Genomic DNA, 23,908 nt, shown 5'->3' with positions numbered 1-23,908 from the left:
ATAAAATACCGGAAGAAAACATAATAATTAAAAAAATACTAGACTGTGCGGAGATGGACAGGCTATCCAAAAGATTAGAGGGAAAAGAAGAATCAGATTACTATAAAACATGGGCCAAATTTTATGATTGGCTAAAAGAAATAAATAAATAAAAATTTATGCAAAGCAACACGTCAAATAAAAGAATTCAAAAATTAATATTATGCAAAAAAAATGTAATTCTCTGATCAAATATCCAAAAAAAAAATAGTGGGGAAATTTTCATTTCCCAAATGTTGTATATATGTATGTTTTTTTCCTCTGTCTTGTATGTCACATTTGTAAAATAATTTTTTAAAAAAATGGAAAAAAAGAAAGAAAAAGATATGACGATTACCAACAAATCTCTTGCTTTTCTCAAGAATAGATTGATCAATATATATTATTTGCAAAGAAAAACATAAAAAATTGGGGATTTTTGTGAAAATCTTGCGGCCGGAAGGAAGTTCGCATGAGATTCGGCTGCTGCGCATACGCAGTAGCTCCGGCTGCGTGTCCTGCTCTCTGCTCTCTTATGCCACTGGCATCTCTCAGAGTACGTGGCAATGGTGCCCCAAGCCAGTCATAGTCTTTGGGAGCAGCACTGTGCTCCCAAAGGCCACAAATCACTCAGGGTGTCATCGCTGCACCAAATATGCCTGTGGCATGAGAGAGCAGAGAGCAGACTACACAACCAGAGCTCAGGGCCACCCGGGCTGCTCCCCGTTCCTCATGCCACCTTCTCACAAGGAAGACGTCATTGCACAAGCACTGGAGCGGAGCCCCAAAAGGTAAGGCAGGCAGTGGGTGGCAAAGGGCTCTGGCAAATGGGCTGCTTGCCAGAGCTCACTGCGGGCAAATGGTCAGGGCAGGTGGCGGAGAAGGCAGCAAGCGGTGGGGCAGGAGGCAGACCGGTGGCGGTAACTTACTGGATTTTCTCTGATTTTGGGCCTTTTTTCCTTCTACGAATGCGCAGAAGCCGAATCCTTCACCGCCCATGTGCAGGTGCACTCCCAAGCCATTCTGGTGGCCCACCACTGCCTTCCATCCACCATCATCTCTGCTACCACAACCAATGACGCTTCTTGGAAGAGCAGCAAAATATTTTCTTCTTCTTCTTCCTGAAGTTAAAAAACAAGACAATCTTGTTTCCTTTTGAAAAGGCAGCTTTGAAATAATTATGAGCTGGATGATAGAGAATATCCACAGATGATGTAAGGGAGAATTATGGGGAAGGGGTTGTCCTTCATCCTATTTGTTTTATCTTTCAGTTATAGACGAGAGGTGCACAAAAAGACCGAGATTTGGATGGTGCTTCCGCTATGAAACTCGATTTTATTATAATCAGTTCGAACATAGATGCAAACCATTTAATTACACCGGTTGCGGAGGCAAAAGAAACCTTTTTTCAACCTATAGAGAGTGTCTTGACGCGTGTGATGTGTTTGGTACGTTCCATACATTTTATATACTTAAACACAAATATCATACCTTTGCTTCGGTCTTTGTATATTTCAGGGTGTCAAACTTGATTTCAAGTTTCCATGCGTGGCCTTTGTCAGTTGCGTTTTAGCTGAGATGGCCTTCTGCAACCCTCTGCCACTGAAAATGGAGCTCAGGAGGGCACCGTTTTCTTCTGGCATAGGCACTGCAGGTCAGTCCTTTGCTATTTGCAGGGTGGCCAGGCTAGATCTAAGGACCTCGTGGGCCAGACCCACGCCCCAGGCCTTGGCTTTAACACCTTTGATGCAATTCATGCATTGAAGTAAATCTTCCATGACTGACTACTCTTCAAATTCTTTGGATAACAGTTAAAAGCCCAGATGAAAAAAAAAAATCAAATCTCCCCCTCCTCGAAACTGAATGGCCCCAGGAAAAAAAAGTTATTCCTCAGCCATGGGGGAAGGATGAGCCCAAAGCCCCCTAAAGTGTGAAAGAAGCTTGTAGACCTAAATGCCTAACCACTTTTTCAAACACATTGTCACTGAACTACTCTCCCTCACATATGAAGTTCAAAATGTTTTGGTGGAATTGGGGATGGGAATTTTAGGAAAAGCTAAATGTGTGCTCTACAACAGTGATTTTCAACCTTTTTTGACCGCGGCACATTTTTTACATTTACAAAATCATGGGGCACATTGAGTGGGGATGGGGGGGCAGCTAAAAAAAGTTTGGACAAAAAAATTCTCTCTCTCTCTTCCTCCCTTTCGCTCTATTTCTCTCTCTCTCCTTCCCTCTTTCTTTCTCTCTTCCTTCCTTCCTCTTTTTTGCTCTTTCTCTCTCTCTCCCTCCCTCTATGTCTTTCTCTCTCCCACCTTTCCTCCCTCCCTCCCTCTCTTTCTCTCTTTCTTTCTTTCTCTTTCTCTCTTGTTCTCTTTCTTTCTCTCTCTCATTCTTTCTTTTCCCCTCTCTTGCTTTCTCTCTCTCTTGCTTTATTTCTCTCTCTTTCTCTGTTTTCTTTCTCTCTCTCTCTCTCTTGCTTGCTTTCTCTCTTTCTTGCTCTTTCTCTCTCTTTCTCTCTCTCTCTTGCTTTCTCTCTCTCTTTCTTTCTTTCTTTCTTTCTTTCTTTCTGCCTCTCTTGTTTTCTTTCTCTCTCTGAGCTTCACGGTACACCTGACCATGTCTCACGGCACACTAGTGTGCCGCGGCACACTGGTTGAAAAACACTGCTCTACAATACTAGGCAGAAGATCATTTATGGCAGTAGATTGGATTTGGTGGATTCATAACATCCCTTCCTTCCTTCCTTCCACCCTCCCTCCCTCCCTTCCTTATTTCCTCCTTCCTCTCTCTCTCCCCCCTTTCTACATTCCCTTCCCTTCCCTTTCCTACCCTTCTCATCTCTTCTCCTTTCCCCTCCCACCACATTCCCTGTACCATTTTAGCATTCGATCCAGAATACGCAAGCGAGATTTTCTGACCTCTTCGAAGAACAGACTCTCCGATTGTTTTGTGGGAAAACTCATAACCTTTTGAATAAAAGCACCTTCCTTCTATGCTGTTTATCTCTGTCTGTGCAACTGGATTTCTAAATTATTTTGATAAATTCAAGGTTGATTTTCAAATGGACATATTGCTCAGTTTGTTGTTAAACGGCTGTACACTCGGCAACACCAAGGTTAAACTGATGAATTTAATTTTTTCACTGTGTCCACAACCAAAAGGCAGTTGCAGTGGACACGGAGTAAGCACACGGACACAGGAAATGGGTTATAAAATGGGTCACATTTATTATAATCAAACTGGACCTGCAGAGGTAAACTCAAAAGGGGCGGAAAGGTCAATTCCAAAACTTGCTGAGCAACAAGGGTGGGGGTCCCCTTGAACTTGAACATGAACGTGACCTTCACTCCTTGCTTCCTGCCACGCCTTTGCATGTGGGGAGGCTCACCCACCCTGGTACTTGACTCTGGGCATGCGGTGGGTGAGCCCCAACAGCATCTCCCCTCCATACCCAAGCCGGCCGAGCCCTGTAGCCAAGTTGGGGAGCGGCCATTCACCTTTCAAAAGGTACCCAAAGAAGATCACACAGTTGCTGAACTCCCCATTTTCCGCCCTTTACCGCCACTGCTGGGGATGGGAAACCTAAGTTAGCATCCCCAGCTCCCCCCACCCTGCCCAACAGGCAGGGACCTCTGCAGGACCCACATGTGAAGTGTCGCGCCCCAACTGAGCCGGCAGCCTCCTAGTAGGATTCCCCTGCGACCTTCCTCTTCAATCATTGACCCCAACCCATTATTGGAGACCGCGCCCCATCCATGGCCCCCCCTTTCAGCGTTGCCTGCTGGTTATGCCTCATCCCAAGCTTGCCCACCTTGGGCCCGGCTCTCTCCACTGAGGGCCACCGGTACCAGCAAATTGTCCTTTTCGCTCGCCCAGCTTGGCCCACTCGGCGCTAACCATTGAGGGCCGCTACTACAAGCACCTCATCCTTGTCCGCTTGCCTGCCTTGGGCCATCCAGCGCTCTCCACTGAGGGCTGTCATTACGCTCATCAGCCAGGGATGCCACCAACAGCAATATTGGGGCCCACATCAAACCTGCAGGACCCCCCACTCTTGCCTTGTTGGCTGGCTCCTTTTTGTCCTTGTCCAATCGAATGAGTGCTGCTTCCTTCTCTGCCTAGCCACCCTCCCCCTTCAGCAGAATGAGACTGAGATGGAGCCTTCCGCCTCACCAGGTAGGTCCACCAGTTGGCAGGGTTCATACTCTGTACACTCCGCCCCCCCCCATGTTTCTGCCATGGCTGCCACCGCCCCTCCCAGCTTGGAGGGCCGCTGTCAACGAACCAAATAGCATCTGAGAAATAAATCACATTCCACTCCTGTTCTCTCACACAAGGTTAGATTGATTAACATCGCCATGTTGGATTCGATGCTCCATCATTCCAACACTAAATTGTCTTCAGTTCCCCATCCAGGTTAAGATTCATCTCACAACCCCCACGCCACAAGTGCAGCCACGTGGACCAATCCGGTGAAGGGATTCACTGGCTTCTTCATTTGTTCAGTTGATATTGGACTCTGTGTAAGGAATCGGTGGCGGTATAAATCTCTCTCTCACACACCCCTCCTGATTCCCTATCACTGCTAACTGTGGCAGGCCCAAAGCCTCTAACTTCACATAATGGCTTTGGGCCTGACACCCACCTTCTTTCCAAGCTGTTCTGTTGAGCTCTCTGGTAGAATCCTCCCGAAAAATCACAGATATAAATTTCAGACACACACATGTTTGAAAATTCAAAACAATGTTCTTTATAACGAAAATGCAACTAAACTAAGCACTCTTTTTATATAGCAAAGAGCACTCGTCTCCAAACAAACTGGTAATTTGTACAAGTCCCTTATCAGTTCTGAGATACTTAGCTTGCAGCTGTGAGGCAATTCACAGTCCTTCGTCTTTCACAAAGTGAAACACACTTGCTCTGGTTTAGTTTCAAAGCGGGGGGAAATCAGTACACAAAGGTCGAAGTCAGCAAGGCAGGCACGAAACACAAGGATCAGATAAACCTCCACAATGGCCAAACCCACAGCCTGCTCTTTATAACAGCCTCACTAATTACCACAGTCCCACCCAACCACAGGTGGCCTCATTTTCTTTGATAATAATCTCTCAGTTGTTGCTGCCTATGCATCGCTCTCCGCATGCGTGGCTGTATCATTAACTCTTGTTCGGAATCCAAGGAGGAGCTAGATAATTGATCTTCCTCTGAGCTGTCTGCCGCATTCTCCTCCTCCCTGTCACTCCTGTCTTCTTGGTCAGAGGAGCCTTCATCAGCAGATTCCACCGGGAGCAAAACAGGCCTGCGGCATGTATATGTCTCCCCCACATCTACAGTCCTTGGGGCAGGAGCTGGGCCAGAGCTAACCACAACACAAGCCAAATATGATGGGGACCCAAAGAAGCTGAGTGGGGTCTTATGTGAGAGAATGTAGCCATCTGTTCCCAAGAGAATGTGACCATCTGTTCCAGGCACTCTCCTGACTGACTTAGTAGAGTTGGAAAAAGGCCAATACTTTGAATTCCTTCAGTTCATAGACGCCCAGAAGATGACAGAAGCAGTCAGGGCCGCCGATAGGGGGGTATTACTGGTAGTGGTGTACCGGGCCTGGCCATGAGGGGGCCCGGTTTTGCCCGCCGTCACACTTGCGCAGTACCGGCCCTCTCTTGCCTGCCTCACCAATGAAAAAGGCAGGCCCTCTGACCCTCGCGAGGCAGGACTCGAAGAAGCCCCGACGGAGCCTTTGGCAGCGCGGTCCTCCAGTCCCAGAGTAAAGCGTGTGGCGAAGGTAGGAGCCCCTTTGGGTGGCGGTTGCAGCTTGTGCTTGTGTTAAATTTTGTTTCTTTCCTAAGCAGCCTTCTTTGTAAAAATATCCATTTGGGAACGAGTCGTTCCCAAATGGATTTTTTACACAGAAGGCTGCTTAGGAAAGAAACAAAATTTAACACAAGCGCAAGTTGTAGGCTTCCCACGCATGCGCCAGCGTCCCCCAAAAGGCCCCCCCGTGCACCCTTTTCCAAGGGCGCACATGAAGCCGCAGCCGCCCCCGCCCCCCCGCGCCTCTAGCCCCCTCGCGCCCCCGTGGCTACTCGCCGCTGCCCTCGCCCGCCCGTCCACTCCGCCTCTCTTCCCTGCAGGCATTCTCACAGCGGGGGCCACCGCGCTCTCTCCATCTCGCCAGCGTCCCCCAAAAGGCCCCCCCGTGCACCCTTTTCCAAGGGCGCACATGAAGCCGCAGCCGCCCCCGCCCCCCCGCGCCTCTAGCCCCCTCGCGCCCCCGTGGCTACTCGCCGCTGCCCTCGCCCGCCCGTCCACTCCGCCTCTCTTCCCTGCAGGCATTCTCACAGCGGGGGCCACCGCGCTCTCTCCATCTCCCTGCTAGCCTGCCCGGAGCATTCAAAGTAAGAGCGAAGGTTTTTCTTACTTTGAATTTTCCGGGTTGGGCTGGCAGCAGGGGATGGGGAGAGCGCGTGTCAGCCCACGCGCCCAACATTCCAGGCGCCGTCCCCTGACCCCAGTTTCCTGGATTCCTGGTGGCGCCAACCGAGCCCTGACCAGCGGGCTCCCGACCGAGCCCTGCCGCGGGAACGAAGCGAGTGGGGCGCTCCCCGCCTGGCTGCGGCTCTTTTAACTCGGCCCGGGATGGGTGTGACTCTACGGGCTGCCCTCGTCGGGGAAAGGGAGGGGAGGGGAGGGGAAGAGAGGGCCAGGAGGACACAGAAGGGAAGGAAGGAAGGAAAAATAGGGAGGGAAGGAAGGGAAAGATGGAGGGGAAGGAAGGGGAAGAGGGAGGAGAAGGAAACAGGAAGAAGAGATAGGTTTGTTGGTTGGAATGAAGGAAGAAGGGAAAGGAGAAAGGGGAAGGGAAGGAAGGAAAGGAAAAGAGGGAGGGGGGAAAGGAAGGAAGGAGAGATAGGTTGATTGTAATTGAAAATTACAATTGAAAGTAATTGAAAATTACTTTCGCCAGCCTCCGGAGAATGAGAGAGAGTGAGAGCGATGACAGAACAAGATAGAGAGAAAGTGAGAGAGAGAGAGAGAGAGAGAGAGAAATAGGGGGAGAGAAAGAGATAGCAAGAGAAAGAGAACGAGAGAGAGAAAGAGTGTGAGAGAGAAAGCAAGAGAGAGAGAGAAAGAAAACAAGAGAGGGAAAGTGAGAAAACGATAGAGAGAGAAAGAGGGGGAGAGATAGAGAAAGAGAGAGAAAGAAAAGAGAGAGAGATCAGAGAGGAAGGAAGAGTGAGAGAGAGGAAGAAAGCAAGATAGAGAAAGAGAGAGGGAAAGAAAGTAAGAGATGAGAGAGGAAGGAAGAGAGAGAGAGCAAGAAAGCAAGATAGAGAAAGAGAGAGAGAAAGAAAGAAAGAAAGAGAGAGAGAGATGAGAGAGGAAGGAAGAGAGTGAGAGAGGAAGAAAGCAAGAGAGAGAAAGAGAGAGAGAGAAAGAAAGAAAGAGAGAGAGGGGAAGAAAGCAAGATAGAGAAAGAGAGAGAGATAGAAAGAGAGAGAGAGAAATGAGAGAGGAAGGAAGAGAGTGAGAGAGAGGAAGAAAGCAAGACAGAGAAAGAGAGAGGAAGAAAGCAAGATAGAGAAAGAAAGAGATGAGAGAGGAAGGGAGTGAGAGAAAGAGAAAGAAAGCAAGAGAGAGAAAGAGAAAGAAAGAGATGAGAGAGGAAGGAAGAGAGTGAAAGAGAGGAAGAAAGAGAGAGAGAGAGAGAAGAGTGGAAGGAAGAGAGAGAGAAATGATAGAAAAAAGGGGAGAAAAAAAGAGAAATGAGAAAATGATTGAGGCAGAGAATGACAGAAAAGAGAGAGAAACAGAGGGAGAAGTGATTCTTGATTTAAAGCATATGGTAAAAGCACTTAAATTATAACAGAGAAAAAAACCCAGCCCTCACCTGTTTTTATTAATAGTTTTGCTGGTTGTTTTAGTTTTAATAGTAATGGATTTTGGTTTTTTTAAATTACTATTGACAAAATTGAACGGGTCCAAAGACGGGCTACAAGAATGGTGGAAGGTCTTAAGCATAAAACATATCAGGAAAGACTTCATGAACTCAATCTGTATAGTCTGGAGGACAGAAGGAAAAGGGGGGATATGATCGAAACATTTAAATATGTTAAAGGGTTAAATAAGGTCCAGGAGAGAAGTGTTTTTAATAGGAAAGTGAACACAAGGACAAGGGGACACAATCTGAAGTTAGTTGGGGGAAAGATCAAAAGCAACCTGAGAAAACATTATTTCACTGAAAGAGTAGTAGATGCTTGGAACAAACTTCCAGCAGACGTGGTTGGTAAATCCACAGTATCTGAATTTAAACATGCCTGGGATAAACATATATCCATTGTAAGATAAAATACAGGAAATAGTATAAGGGCAGACTAGATGGACCATGAGGTCTTTTTCTGCCATCAGTCTTCTATGTTTCTATTAATTTCTTTTAATAAAAAAGAAGGGATTTATTTATTTATTTTTTATTTCTATGCCGCCCAGTCCCAAGTTTTTCCTTATTTCCAGATTGCATTTCTTCTTGGTGAGGTTCCGCCCATTGCTTCTTGTACTACCTTCAGGTGGCATGGAGAATAAATAGATGCCATCTGCTCTGTGGCAGCCCTTTAAGATTGGGAAACTACTATTATATTCCCCCTCAGTTTTCTGTTTATTGAGTTAAACATACTCATTCTCTTAGCCCTTGTTCATAGGATTTAGCCTCTAGGCCAGGGGTGTCAAACTCAATTTCATTGAGGGCCACATCAGGGCTGTGTTTGACCTCAGAGGGCCGGGGGAGGGCTTGCCCAGAGTGTGTGGCCATGGTGGGCATGGCACCGGATTTGGGGGGCAGTAGTTTTAAAATGGCCGGGGGGGGGGGGCAGACACTTAGGCTGTATGGGGCCCCAAAATTCCTGATGGTGGCCCTGGAAGCAGTCATATTAGGTCTGGTCTGGCTGGACAAATGGAATCCCACCATTAGGTGGGAGGATGGATACCATAAGCTTTCTCTCCGCATCAGGCCTCCCCCTCCCCCAGAGGCCTGCAGGAGGGATTCCCCTCCCCTGAGACGGAACAAATGACCCCTTTGCAGTGACTACGGCCAAGGAGGGAATGCACCCAGGACTCCAAAAAGTGCCCCTTGAATACCGAGACTTGGAAAGGGTTTTCAGTGAGAAATATTACAATGACTGCCCCCTCACAGACCAACATACTGTGCGATAGAATTTGAACCAGGAGTAAGTCTCCCAAAAATCTCAATATACGGTTGACCTCTCCAGATTCCTAAGAGGTCAGTAAGGGCCGAGTACAAGTGCACTACAGTGCCTTTTGTTCTATTGTTCTACTGTTCTATTGTTCTCCTATATCTCCTATAGCTTTCTTCTATTCCTATATCTCTTCTTCTATTCTTTCATTGATGTGTTCTATTACTATATCTTCTTTTCTATTATTTCTTAGATAAATTTTACTATGAGTATCTCCTCTATAACCTTCATCATGTATTTTTCTATGTGCATATAGATATATACCCACTAAAATCCTCATTGTGTATTGGACAAAATAAATAAATAAACAAACAAACAAACAAACAAATAAATAAATACATACATAGACACCACCTAAAGAGGGGATTCATTCAGCCTGATAAATCAAGGAGAGCAGCCCCACTTCTCTTTAATAAAATATGTTTGTCAGAGTCAGTGCTGCCAAACCTGTTCCGATTTTCTATCCAGGTAAAATTCTTTTGTTCACTTTACAAAAACAGTGTTCGTAAGCAACCTCCCTTTCTCATTCTTATTTTTAAGATTACTTTCATCTTTTTAAAGTGATGCACAGTTTAATGTCCAAGAATATATCTGTGACCTCTGCAAGTGTCGCGCCCCAACTGAGCCGGCAGCCTCCTAGTAGGGTTCCCCTGCGACCTTCCTCTTCAATCATTGACCCCCACCCATTATTGGAGGCCGTGCCCCATCCATGCCCCCCCTTTCAGCGTTGCCTGCTGGTTACGCCTCATCCGTAATTGCTTGCCCACCTTGGGCCCGGCTCTCTCCACTGAGGGCCACCGGTACCAGCACATCGTCCTTTTCGCTCGCCCACCTTGGCCCACTCGGCGCTACCCATTGAGGGCCGCTACTACAAGCACCTCATCCTTGTCCGCTTGCCTGCCTTGGGCCATCCAGCACTCTCCACTGTGGGCTGTCGTTACGCCAGGGATGCCACGGACAGCAATATTGGGGCCTACATTAAACCTGCGGGACCACCCACTCTTGCCTTGTTGGCTGGCTCCTTTTTGTCCTTGTCCGCTCGTCCACCTTGGGCCATCTGGCGCTCTCCACTGAGGGCCGTTGTTATGATCATCAGTCCGGGCCGCCGCCGAAAACACTATTTGGGCCCACATCAAACATGTGGGACCCCCCACTCTTGCCTTGTTGGCTGTCCAACTTTCGTCCTTGTCCGCTCGCCTGCCTTGGGCCATCCGGCTGCATACTCTGTAACACCAAGGTTAAACTGATTAATTTTATTGTTTCTCTGTATCCATAACCAAAAGGCAGTTTCCAGTGACTACGGCCAAGGAGGGAATGCTCCCAGGATTCCAAAAAGTGCCCTTTGAATACCGAGACTTGGAAAGGGTTTTCAGTGAGGAATATTACAATGACTCACAGACCAACAGACTTTGAATTTGAACCAGGAGTAAGTCTCCCAAAAATCTCAATGGATGCAATGTCACCAAAGGAATTGGAAGAGCTGAGAAAGTACATAGACACCACCTAAAGAGGGGATTCATTCAGCCTGATAAATCAAAGAGAGCAGCCCCACTTCTCTTTAATAAAATATGTTTGTCAGAGTCAGTGCTGCCAAACCTGTTCCGTCCAGGTAAAATTCTTTTGTTCACTCTCCACTTTACAAAAACAGCGTTCATAAGCAACCTCCCTTTCTCATTCTTATTTTTAAGATTACTTTCATCTTTTTAAAGGGATGCACAGTTTCATGTCCAAGAATATATCTGGGTATTCCAGAGAGGTCTCATTGGCATTCAAATAAAAGTAAAAACAGTGAGGACAGAAAAAACACTGTCTTGATTCAGTTGGATCTGCAGAAAAAAGAACCATACAAAGCTGAGCAGATTATGGCCAGGCTCTTCCATGATTATCTTGTGACAGCACCTAAAATTCACAATGGGTCCCAAAGTTCTGCCTGCCTCTAACCAAGGAAAACCCTAATTGCAGGCTAAGATTGCTGGCAAATCAATCACATCCATCCATCAATAAAATGATATGCTCAAGGAGTGAATGCCTGACCACCCAAAGTTAACTTTATGGTTTCCCCGTGTCCCTGCCTGGAAAGCAATCATATTTTATTTAAATGCAGGAGGAGAACTTCGGTTAAAGCAGACCAGGTTCAGAAAAAATCTATCCAAACCTAATCAACTCTCTCCAAGTGGTTTTTTCTCCCTTAAGAATTGATGAAACTGGGTTTACTGAGAAATATATATTTCCTATAATCAAATTGCCATGCAGATCTGGGTCCCCATCTGCCTTCTGCTGATCCTACAATTTGCCATAACGAAAGGTAAGACTTAACAGGTAACATTCTTCCTCTTGGGCAGATTGGTCGTTAAACAACAATTGCAGAAAGGAAGACTTGCAGGGGAATGAGAATTGAGCAATGGTTTTAGAATTAATAGAATAGAATTCTTTATTGACCAAGTGTGATTGGACACACAAGGAATTTGTCTTTCGTGCATATGCTCTCATTTACCAAAAAGAAAATACACATTTGTCAAGAATCATGGGGTACAACACTTAATGATTGCTATAGGGATGAAATAAGCCATGAACAATCAATATTAATAAAAATCTTAAGGATACAAGCAAAAGGTTACAGTCATGCAGTCATAAGAGGAAGGAAATGGTACTTGGGCAGCCAAGGGAAGGCTGGTGGGAACCTGTCTCACATATTTAAGCAAATCAGAGACAAACCAAACCTCTAGATCATTTATTCAGTGCTAGCTTACCACTGTATATTAATTACAAAATCTGTTGTTTAATGCATTGGGTAAAACTAGAGAAATTGGTAAGTTTACAGTTCAATGAAATGAACTGGTAAATGTATTTTGCCGTAAATTCACGAACAAATCTTCAAATTATGTTGTTTTTCTTTTCAAAATGAAGTTTAAAGTGCATAAAGTACATCTTCAGTTCAGGGACTTGATGTTTTTCAAGTTAAGATTAAAATCTCTGCAATATTTTTGTTCTTCTATTTTCAAATATTTTCCAGGACGTCTACCAAATAAATGCAAATTACCACCAATGAAAGGAAAATGCAAAGCGTTTTCCCAAAGGTTTTACTACGATTACAAGAAAAAATCATGTCAGACCTTCGTTTATGGAGGTTGCCAAGGCAATAGAAATAGATTTGTCACCCTTAAGAATTGCATTCGCACCTGTAAAAGATTTGGTAAGGAACTGCAAAGACTTGCAAACGTTTGAACTCTTAATCTGTTTATTTTAAAAGCACCTGAAAACATGAAATGTGCCATTTTCAGCCCTCCATTTTGGCCCTCCCCAGACATTGAATTATGAGTGTGGACACTTGTGCGAGTGCCATAGCGTATGCATGCACACTTTCTGCTATCACTGTTCTAAGCATTATCACTTAGTTTTGTTTTATCTACATAGGGGTCTTCAAGCTTTGCAACTTTAAGACCTGTGGACTTCAACTCCCAGAATTCCTCTGCTAGCACAGGAATTCTGGGAACTGAAGTCCACAAGTCTTAAAGTTGCCAAGGTTGGAGACCCCGATCTACATTATTACTACTATTTTGTTTAATTCATTGTTATGTTCCAGCGTCCCTCTAAGGGCTGTTCTAGGGACATGGTTGTTGGTAATCATTGATTGGCAGCTTGTGTTGTTTCCTGAATGAAAGTTTAAACAACATATTTGAGCTTATTAATATTTTCCTGTCTTTGACCTTTATTGAAAATGAAATAAAGTACAGGTAGTCCTTGAATTACGACCACAGCGGAGCCCCAAATTTACATTGCTAGGTGGAACTTTCATTAAGCGGATTTTTCTTCATTTTATGACTTTTCTTGACACTGTTCTTAAGCAACTCAATGCATTTGTTAAGTTACTAAAATTGGTTGTTAAATGAATCTGGATTCCCCATTGAATTTGCCTGTCAGATGGTCACAAAAGGGAATCAGGTGACAATCTGAATTATGATCAAGTGACGAGGGGGATTTTGCAACGGTTTTCATCGGCGTTGGAATATTGAATGGTCACTAAGGAAACTATTGTAAGTTGAGGACTTCTTGTCTATTGTTTTCAAGCAGGATATTTGCATCTAATACTCACTCAGTTGTCTCTTATTCTTAGATAAAATGGAAACGACCAACGAAGGTTATGCCTGGAAGAAATGTACGTATGCTGTATATTATATTATATTATATTATATTATATTATATTATATTATATTATATTATATTATATTATATTATATTATATTATATTATATTATATTATATTATATTATATTATATTATATTATATTATATTATATTATATTATATTATATTATATTATATTATATTATATTATATTATATTATATTATATTATATTATATTATATTATATTATATTATATTATATTATATTATATTATATTATATTATATTATATTATACAGTGGAACCCCGACATAAGAGCTGCTCTACTTAAGAGCAACTCGAGATAAGAGCTGGGAGGGGAGAGATATTTTTGTTCTACTTACAAGCCCAAATTCGAGATACAAGCGCCAAGGAGCTGTCTCCTGAAGCCAAACGCTAACTTCCGCGTTCGGCTTCAGGAGACAGCTGCGAAGCGGCGCGCGTGTTTTAAAAGGTTGCAGCCGGCCTGGGGGGCTCGGGGGGGTGCTTGCAGCTTTCTTTCTTGCTCTTTTTCTTTCTCTCTTTTACCTTCCCTTCCTCTATTTCTTCTTTTCTTTCTCCTTCCCACCTTCTTCCCTCCCTCCCTCCCTTCACTCATTCCTCTCTTACTCTCCCCTTTCATAAGTTTCCTTGCTTCCTTCCTGTTCCTGTCCCTTCCCCCTTTCTTTCTTTCTTTCTTTCTTTCTTTCTTGCTCTTTTTCTTTCTCTCTTTTACCTTCCCTTCCTCTATTTCTTCTTTTCTTTCTCCTTCCCACCTTCTTCCCTCCCTCCCTCCCTTCACTCATTCCTCTCTTACTCTCCCCTTTCATAAGTTTCCTTGCTTCCTTCCTGTTCCTGTCCCTTCCCCCTTTCTTTCTTTCTTTCTTTCTTTCTTTCTTTCTTTCTTTCTTTCTTTCTTTCTTTCTTTCTTTCTTGCTCTTTTTCTTTCTCTCTTTTACCTTCCCTTCCTCTATTTCTTCTTTTCTTTCTCCTTCCCACCTTCTTCCCTCCCTCCCTCCCTTCACTCATTCCTCTCTTACTCTCCCCTTTCATAAGTTTCCTTGCTTCCTTCCTCTGTTCCTGTCCCTTCCCTCTTTCCTTCCTTCCTTCCCACCCTCCGTCCATTCATTCACCCATTCCTCTCTTGATCGCTTAAAGCCGGTCCCTGGTGCAAAAAGGGTTGGGGACCTCTGTCCTACAGGATTGGGTGGCAGAGAAGTTGAACATATGTAAATTTAAAAGTTTAAGAAAGTTTACAAGTTAAGTGAAAGAAACTTCATTATTCATTTATATGTACATGTACATTTCTTCATTAAAAACATGTCTTTCTGCATAATTTAGACTAACTTTGTGAGTTTTTTGAGGGCTGGAACCAATTAAAATTATTTACATTAATTCCTATGGGGAAAAGTCGTTCGAGATAAGAGCTGCTCGACTTAAGAGCCCAGGTCCGGAACGAATTAAACTCGTATCTCGAGGTACCACTGTATTATATTATATTATATTATATTATATTATATTATATTATATTATATTATATTATATTATATTATATTATATTATATTATATTATATTATATTATATTATATTATATTATATTATATTATATTATATTATATTATATTATATTATATTATATTATATTATATTATATTATATTATATTATATTATATTATATTAATTCTATTCTATTATATTAATTGATTGATTGGATTTGTATGCCGCCCCTCTCCGTAGACTTACAGGGACTCAGAACGAAAGCGTGTGTATATGTCTGTACACAAGAGTATTACATCACAAGAGACAGGCTTTTCAAGTTGATTGGAAAACAATAATATTGGGGACCGGGTAGGACTGAAATAATGGGTGGATCGACCTCTTCTCCTGTTCACAGGTTGTCTTGACGTGCGACCACAATTGAGCTGCACATTTCTGTCATTAAGTGAGTCATATGTTATTTAAGTATATTCCCATTTTACGACCTTCCTTGCCACAGTTGTTAAGTGAATCATCACCTTTGAGAAGTTAGTAACCCGGCTTCTAAATGAACCCTTGATTTTGCTTGCGAAAAGTTCACAGAAGGGGATCACATGACCTTGGGACGCTGCAACCATGATTTTGACTATGTGATCATGGGGGTGCTGCAAAGATCATAATATTTTAAAAAATGATCAAGGCCATTGTAATGGTCACTAAACAAGCTGTTGGAAGTTGAAGACTGCCTGAGTTTCTATCAGCTTCTTTCTCTGGCATATAATTTACAGTTTCTGTTTACATGATGTTTTAACACCAGAGCACGTGGCATCAAAGCAATTTGTAAAAGCATGGCCAAGTGAGAGTCACCCTTATGATCATGGAGAATAGATAAGACTGTTCTGACCAGTTCCCCAAACATAACAAACCTTCTGTATTGAAATTAATTAAATTCCTGACAGTTAGAACAATTGATCAGTGGAATGGCTTGCCTCCAGAAGTTGTGAATGCTACAGCACTGGAAGTTTTTAAAGATGTTGGATAACCATTTGTCGGAAGTACTGGTAGGGCCTCCTGCCCAACCTCCTGCTGGACTAGAAGACTTCCTATGTCCCTTCCAACACTGCTGTTGTTCTTATTGTTATTGTTGGTGCTATTGTTCTTTGTTTGTTTCTTATTGTTATTGTTATTGTTATTGTTATTGTTATTGTTATTGTTGTTGTTATTGTTATTGTTGTTGTTGTTGTTGTTGTTGTTGTTGTTATGTCGATGTCGATGATCCATACTTTCTTTTTCTCCACGATCACAATGTCTGGCGTGTTATGCTTCAGAATTCAGTCAGTTTGAAGTCGGAAGTCCCACAGTAGTTTTGCTTGCTCATTTTCGACCACTTTTTCAGGCTTATGATCCCACCAGTTCTTTGCTACTGGGAAGGTAGTTCCGGCACAGGTTCCAGTGGATCATCTGTGCCACAGCATCATGTCTATGCTTGTAGTCAGTCTGTGCGATCTTTTTGCAGCAGCTGAGTATGTGATCGATTGTTTCATCTGTTTCTCCTGTTTCTTTATTTATTATCATTATCATTATCATTATCATTATCATTATCATTATCATTATCATTATCATTATCATTATCATTATCATTATCATTATCATTATCATTATCATTATCATTATCATTATCATTATCATTATCATTATCATTATCATTATCATTATCATTATCATTATCATTATCATTATCATTATCATTATCATTATCATTATCATTATCATTATCATTATCAATGATTCCTTTATTAGCAGTGCCAGCAGCCTTGGCAAAAAGTTTCTCTCTTAATGCAGGCTAACAAGTCCATTCAGGAGGGAGATGAATAGTTGTTTGCCACACCTATTCATCACTGTTCCCAACGTTATTCTGCAAGGCTAGATTAGGGCTTTGCTAGCAGCAGTGGCTCTTCCATCCCAAGAAGCAGCCCACATAATTCCACTGCTCTTCTCTTCTCCACCTTCTGCATATCCACACTTCAGGCACTGGATCCAGATGTTCCTCCTCTTCCTTATCAGCAACCTCCAGACCTGGGGCTGTTGACACTCCAGCTGAGGGCTGACTGACAGCCCAAGCTCTGCCTCTGTCTTTCTTTCTCTGCCAGTTCCATTCCCTTTGCCCCCTCGGAGCTGTCAGGTTGCCTTGATGCTGACTCCCATGCCTCCTTCTCCCACTTTGGCTGCTGGAGGAGCTGGCGGCCAACAGGCCACAACAAAGACCTTCCTCTCTCTCTCTACTCAAAGTCCAGTAAAGATTTGATAATTATTGTTATGACTGGTTAGGCCTCTAGAGGGCAAATCATAGGGAGGAAGTTCTGCATTTCTGATTGGGTGTGGCTGACTATAAATTGGCGCTTCCTGTCAAGATTTAGTTGAAGTGTTCTGATGTTAATGTTAGATAAAGTTAGATCCTGGTGTTGCTCTGTAGAGTTTCATCACACTGTAGACAAAGATGATCTAAGAAACCTTGATGCTAATTCTGGAAGGGCAGAATATTGGAGAAGAATAAAATTGTCTTTGTACTCAGAAAGAGGGCGGGACTGATGAAGCCATATAATGTCTATATCTGGCAATATGCTAAAACAGTGATGGTGAACCTTTTTTGGTTCACATAAAAAAAGGTTTTGTGCGCCCAACTCCCTGCCCCCACGCATGCACACAGGCCTGACTGAAGCCTAAGACATTGAAGAAACGGCCAAACAGGAAACCCGGATGTTCAGAAAAATGGACTTCTGGTTTACCCACTGTGCTGTTTTTCACACTCCGGAGGCTTCAGGGAAGCTTACTGAAGCCCTAGTGTGTGAAAAACAGCACAACGGACAAGACAAAAGTACATTTTTCTAAACTTTCAGTTTGCCCATTGGGCCATTTTCACACTCTGGGGATTCAGGAAGCTTTCCTAAAGCCTCCAGAGTGTGAAAAACAGCCCAATGGGTAAACCGGAAGTCCGTTTTCCTGAACTTCTGGGTTGCCCATTGGGCTGTTTTTCTCATTTCAGGGTATCAGGGAAGCTTCCCTAAGAATCCTCAAGACCGAAAACCATCTGGCCAGCACCCTCCCATATAGCCCCATGTGCCACCTGTGGCACACATGCCATAGATTTGCCATCATGTGCTAAAACCTACAGATTGTCCTTAACTTAGAAAAATTCAATTCAGGTGCTTGGCAACTGACTCTTCTTTATGACAGTTGAAGTGTCCTGGGGTCCCATGATCTCATTTTGGAATCTTTTGACAAGAAAATCAATGGGGAGTCCTCATTCACTTAACAATCAGGTTACTAACTTATCATCTGCAGTGATTCACTTAACAACTGTGGCAAGAAAAATCATAAGAAGGGGCAAAACTCAGTTAACAAATGTCTCATTTATCAACAGAAAATTTGGGCTTAATCCTTGTTGTAAATTGAGGACTACATGTATTGTCAAACAGAATGTTTGCAAATGCTTGCAAATGCTTAGAAAAAGATACACAATTGAACTAGAAAAATGGGAAAAATTATGGATTAACAATTGGCAGATGACAAGATCGACCGCATTCAAGGAAAACCAATTTAAAATGTTCTACAGGTGGCACCTATCGCCAGAAAGACTTGCAAAAATGTTCCCAAAAACCTCTCCAATATGTTGGAAGTGTAAAAAAGAAAGAGGCACGTTCTACCACCAATGGTGGACATGCACACAGGCAAAAAAGTTTTGGAATGAAATAACAAATTGGTTAAAAGAAATAGCAAATGAAGAAATCGAAAAAAACCAGAATTATATTTATTGGGTATTTTTAATAAAAAAATAGAAAAAGAAGTAAGATACCTAGTTATACATATACTAACAGCTGCCAGAATAGTATATGCCCAACAGTGGAAAACAGATAAAATACCGGAAGAAAACATAATAATTAAAAAAATACTAGACTGTGCGGAGATGGACAGGCTATCCAAAAGATTAGAGGGAAAAGAAGAATCAGATTACTATAAAACATGGGCAAAATTTTATGATTGGCTAAAAGAAATAAATAAATAAAAATTTATGCAAAGCAACACGTCAAATAAAACAATTCAAAAATTAATATCATGCAAAAAAAATGTAATTCTCTGATCAAATATCCAAAAAAAAATAGTGGGGAAATTTTCATTTCCCAAATGTTGTATATATGTATGTTTTTTTCCTCTGTCCTGTATGTCACATTTGTAAAATAATTTTTTTAAAAAATGAAAAAAAAGAAAGAAAAAGATATGACGATTACCAACAAATCTCTTGCTTTTCTCAAGAATAGATTGATCAATATATATTATTTGCAAAGAAAAACATAAAAAATTGGGGATTTTTGTGAAAATCTTGCGGCCGGAAGGAAGTTCGCATGAGATTCGGCTGCTGCGCCTACTGCGTATGTCCTGCTCTCTGCTCTCTCGTGCCGCAGGCATCTCTCGGAGCATGTGACGATGGTGCCCAGAGCCAGTCATGGTCTTTGGGAGCAGCGCTGTGCTCCCAAAGGCCACAAATCACTCAGGGTGTCATCGCTGCCTGTGGCATGAGAGAGCAGACAGCAGACCACATGGCCAGAGCTCAGGGCCACCCGGCCTGCTCCCCGCACCTCATGCCACCTTCTCGGCGCGGCAAGGAAGACGTCATTGCACAAGCACTGGAGCGGAGCCCCAAAAGGTAAGGCAGGCAGTGGGTGGCAAAGGGCTCTGGCAAATGGGCTGCTTGCCAGAGCTCACTGCGGGCAAATGGTCAGGGCAGGTGGCAGAGAAAGCAGCAAGCGGTGGGGCAGGAGGCAGACCGGTGGCGGTAACTTACCGGATTTTCTCTGATTTTTGGCCTTTTTTCCTTCTACGAATGCGCAGAAGCCGAACCCTTCACCGCCCATGTGCAGGTGCGCTCCCAAGCCATTCTGGTGGCCCACCACTGCCTTCTATCCACCATCATCTCTGCTATCACAACCAATGACGCTTCTTGGAAGAGCAGCAAAACATTTTCTTCTTCTTCCTAAAGTTGAAAAACAAGATAATCTTGTTTCCTTTTGAAAAAGCAGCTTTGAAATAATTATGAGCTGGATGATAGAGAATATCCACAGATGATGTAGGGGAGAATTATGGGGAAGGGGTTGTCCTTCACCCTATTTTTTTTATCTTTCAGTTATAGACGAGAGGTGCACAAAAAGACCGAGAGCTGGATATTGCTTCTACTTTGAAACTCGATTTTATTATGATGATATAGAACTTAGATGCAAAGCATTTAATTACAACGGTTGCGGAGGCAATGCAAACAATTATGAAACCTATAGGGAGTGTGTTGAGGCGTGTGATGTGTTTGGTATGTTCCATACATTTTATATACTTAAACACAAATATCATACCTTCGCTTCGGTCTTTGTATATTTCAGGGTGTCAAACTTGATTTCAAGTTTCCATGCGTGGCCTTTGTCAGTTGCGTTTTAGCTGAGATGGCCTTCTGCAACCCTCTGCCACTGAAAATGGAGCTCGGGAGGGCACTGTTTTTTTCTGGCATAGGCACTGCAGGTCAGTCCTTTGCTATTTGCAGGGTGGCCAGGCTAGATCTAAGGACCCCGTGGGCCAGACCCAGGCCCCAGGCCTTGGCTTTAACACCTTTGATGCAATTCATGCATTGAAGTAAATCTTCCATGACTGACTACTCTTCAAATTCTTTGGATAACAGTTAAAAGCCCAGATGAAAAAAAAAATCAAATCTCCCCCTCCTCGAAACTGAATGGCCCCAGGAAAAAAAAGTTATTCCTCAGCCATGGGGGAAGGATGAGCCCAAAGCCCCCTAAAGTGTGAAAGAACCTTGTAGACCTAAATGCCTAACCACTTTTTCAAACACATTGTCACTGAGCTACTCTCCCTCACATATGAAGTTCAAAATGTTTTGGTGGAATTTGGGATGGGAATTTTAGGAAAAGCTAAAAGTGTGCTCTACAACAGTGATTTTCAACCTTTTTTGACCGCGGCACATTTTTTACATTTACAAAATCATGGGGCACATTGAGTGGGGATGGGGGGGCAGCTAAAAAAAGTTTGGACAAAAAAATTCTCTCTCTCTCTTCCTCCCTTTCGCTCTATTTCTCTCTCTCTCCTTCCCTCTTTCTTTCTCTCTTCCTTCCTTCCTCTTTTTTGCTCTTTCTCTCTCCCTCCCTCCCTCTATGTCTTTCTCTCTCCCACCTTTCCTCCCTCCCTCCCTCCCTCTCTTTCTCTCTTTCTTTCTTTCTCTTTCTCTCTTGTTCTCTTTCTTTCTCTCTCTCATTCTTTCTTTTCCCCTCTCTTGCTTTCTCTCTCTCTTGCTTTATTTCTCTCTCTTTCTCTGTTTTCTTTCTCTCTCTCTCTCTCTTGCTTGCTTTCTCTCTTTCTTGCACTTTCTTTCTCTTTCTCTCTCTCTCTTGCTTTCTCTCTTTCTTTCTTTCTTTCTTTCTTTCTGCCTCTCTTGTTTTCTTTCTCTCTCTGAGCTTCACGGTACACCTGACCATGTCTCACGGCACACTAGTGTGCCGCGGCACACTGGTTGAAAAACACTGCTCTACAATACTAGGCAGAAGATCATTTATGGCAGTAGATTGGATCTGGTGGATTCATAACATCCCTTCCTTCCTTCCTTCCATCCTCCCTCCCTTCCTTATTTCCTTCCTTCTTCTCTCTCTCCACCCTTTCTACATTCCCTTTCCTACCCTTCTCATCTCTTCTCCTTTCCCCTCCCACCACATTCCCTGTCCCATTTTAGCATTCGATCCAGAATACGCAAGCGAGAGTTCCTGACCTCTTCGAAGAACAGACTCTCCGATTGTTTTGTGGGAAAACTCATAACCTTTTGAATAAAAGCACCTTCATTCTATGCTGTTTATCTCTGTCTGTGCAACTGCATTTCTAAATTATTTTGATAAATTCAAGGTTGATTTTCAAATGGACATATTGCTCAGTTTGAGCCGGCAGCCTCATAGTAGGGTTCCCCTGCGACCTTCCTCTTCAATCATTGACCCCAACCCATTATTGGAGGCCGTGCCCCATCCATGGCCCCCCCTTTCAGCGTTGCCTGCTGGTTACGCCTCATTTGTATCCGCTTGCCCACCTTGGGCCCGGCTCTCTCCACTGAGGGCCACCGGTACCAGCAAATTGTCCTTTTTGTTCACCCAGCTTGGCCCACTCGGTGCTACCCATTGAGGGCCGCTACTACAAGCACCTCATCCTTGTCCGCTTGCCTGCCTTGGGCCATCCGGCGCTCTCCACTGAGGGCCGTCGTTACGGGCATCAGCCAGGGATGCCACCAACAGCAATATTGGGGCCTACATCAAACCTGCGGGACCACCCACTGTTGCCTTGTTGGCTGGCTCCTTTTTGTCCTTGTCCGCTCGCCCATCTTGAGCCATCCGGCGCTCTCCACTGAGGGCCGTTGTTATGATCATCAGCCGGGACGCCGCCGAAAACACTATTTGGGCCCACATCAAACATGCAGGACCCTCCACTCTTGCCTTGTCGGCTGTCCAACTTTCGTCCTTGTCCGCTCGCCTGCCTTGGGCCATCCAGCTGCATACTCTGTAACACCAAGATTAAACTGTATCCATAACCAAAAGGCAGTTGTGGGTGTTTTTTTTAAAAAAAATTAAGCACAGAAGGTACTTTTTGGTAAAAGAGAGCAGCTGCAGAGTCACCCTGAAATTTCAGAAATCTCTTGAGAGATATGATGAGATGCAGGCATTGATATTCCAATGTTCAAATAGGGAAGGAGGGCATGATCTACAGATCACTAAGTTTAATATTTATACTGGGTAAAAAAGCAGAAAAGTTGGTCAAGCAGTATGCTTGTGCCTAGTTAGAAGTAATTGCTACCATTATCAATAAATCATGGGCTAACTTGAACATTTTGTAATAGGGTAAGTTTATCTTTATTTTTTTAGGACAGAGAGATACCACCCCTTAGAATCAGACAGTACACAGGAAAAACCTTTGTGTTAACCATTCATGTAATGGCCATTTGAAGTTACAATGGCACTGAAAACCGTGCTTTATGACCTGTCTTTGATCTTATGACTATTGCAGCATTCCCACCGTCAAGGAATCAGCATTTGGATATGTTAACCTAACACCAGATTAGAAAAATAGAAAAATAAGCTAAATATGAAGAACATTTTCGGACAGGAAGTGCAGTTAAGAAGTCAAATAATCTTAGAAATGTCATGGACTTCAACCTACCACTAGCTTTCACGGTGGAATTAGAGGACCACAGAGTGTGGATTGACCATGATTTATAACAGTGGTCCCCAACTTTTCCAGCTTGATTGAGTGGTGGGTGGCAGAAAGGGGGTGGTTCCATATGAGTAGCCAGCACACACAACTCCATTTGCACATACCTGGAGCTTCTTGCTTGAACAGGAATGCCCATCACTCACACAATATCTTGCCTTTGTCATGGTCAGATCATTTTCAGCTATGGCTTCATTTTAAGGCTCCAATCCTCCCCCTGCATGAGGCGGAACTTATTAGGTGGTTCCGCCCTAGGTGCCTGATGGACCTGGAGGGGTTTTAGAGGGTGCTTAGGGTTCTGCCGGATTCGCTTGTACACTGTTCGGCAGAGAACCTTGCTGTGGCCTAGAATACGGTAGCAGCTGGGGCTCTTGACCAGATTGCGCTTTTGGGGTCTCTCTGTGGCAGCAGACCCTGGAGATCTCCTTGGTTCACTGAGGAACTCCAGGGGATGAAATGCCAGAAGAGATGTGTAGAGAAGCATTGAAGGAGAAGCAAACTTGAATCTGACCGAACACTTGTAAAAGCTCATATGGAGACTTAAAAAGTGAATGGACAAATAACACATAGCTTTAAAATTCAAAATGGGACTAAGCAGGGATGTCCACTCTCTCCAATGCTATTTGTAATGGTAATAGAGATGCTAGCCAGCATAATAAGACAGTATAATAATTGGGAAAGATATAAGATTGGGGAATTAGAAATAAAATTAAGCTTATTCATTC

General features: G+C 43.4%; 1 protein-coding gene across 2 annotated transcripts; it reads left to right on the top strand.

The window, feature by feature from the left end:
* Window positions 1-5,740: 5,740 nt before the first annotated feature.
* On the top strand, window positions 5,741-21,762 carry LOC139174609 (doenitin-1-like). Of its 2 annotated transcripts, none has more exons than XM_070765067.1 (6): window positions 5,741-5,806; window positions 11,374-11,574; window positions 12,283-12,462; window positions 13,384-13,425; window positions 20,071-20,247; window positions 21,667-21,762. In XM_070765067.1, exons 2-6 carry the CDS (start codon window positions 11,517-11,519, stop codon window positions 21,699-21,701), a joined length of 492 nt encoding a protein of 163 aa, XP_070621168.1. In that variant the 5' UTR covers window positions 5,741-5,806; window positions 11,374-11,516; the 3' UTR covers window positions 21,702-21,762. The 2 variants fall into 2 exon arrangements, with proteins under 2 accessions (XP_070621168.1, XP_070621169.1); XM_070765068.1 differs by lacking the exon at window positions 11,374-11,574 and adding an exon at window positions 6,354-6,419 and having other exon boundaries at window positions 5,751-5,806.
* The last annotated feature ends 2,146 nt before the right edge of the window (window positions 21,763-23,908 follow it).

Source organism: Erythrolamprus reginae, chromosome 12 (assembly GCF_031021105.1).
Source record: "Erythrolamprus reginae isolate rEryReg1 chromosome 12, rEryReg1.hap1, whole genome shotgun sequence".
Lineage (NCBI taxonomy): Eukaryota > Metazoa > Chordata > Lepidosauria > Squamata > Dipsadidae > Erythrolamprus > Erythrolamprus reginae.
The sequence above is the reverse complement of the archived record's forward strand: the minus strand, read 5'-3'. Positions and strand labels throughout refer to the sequence as shown.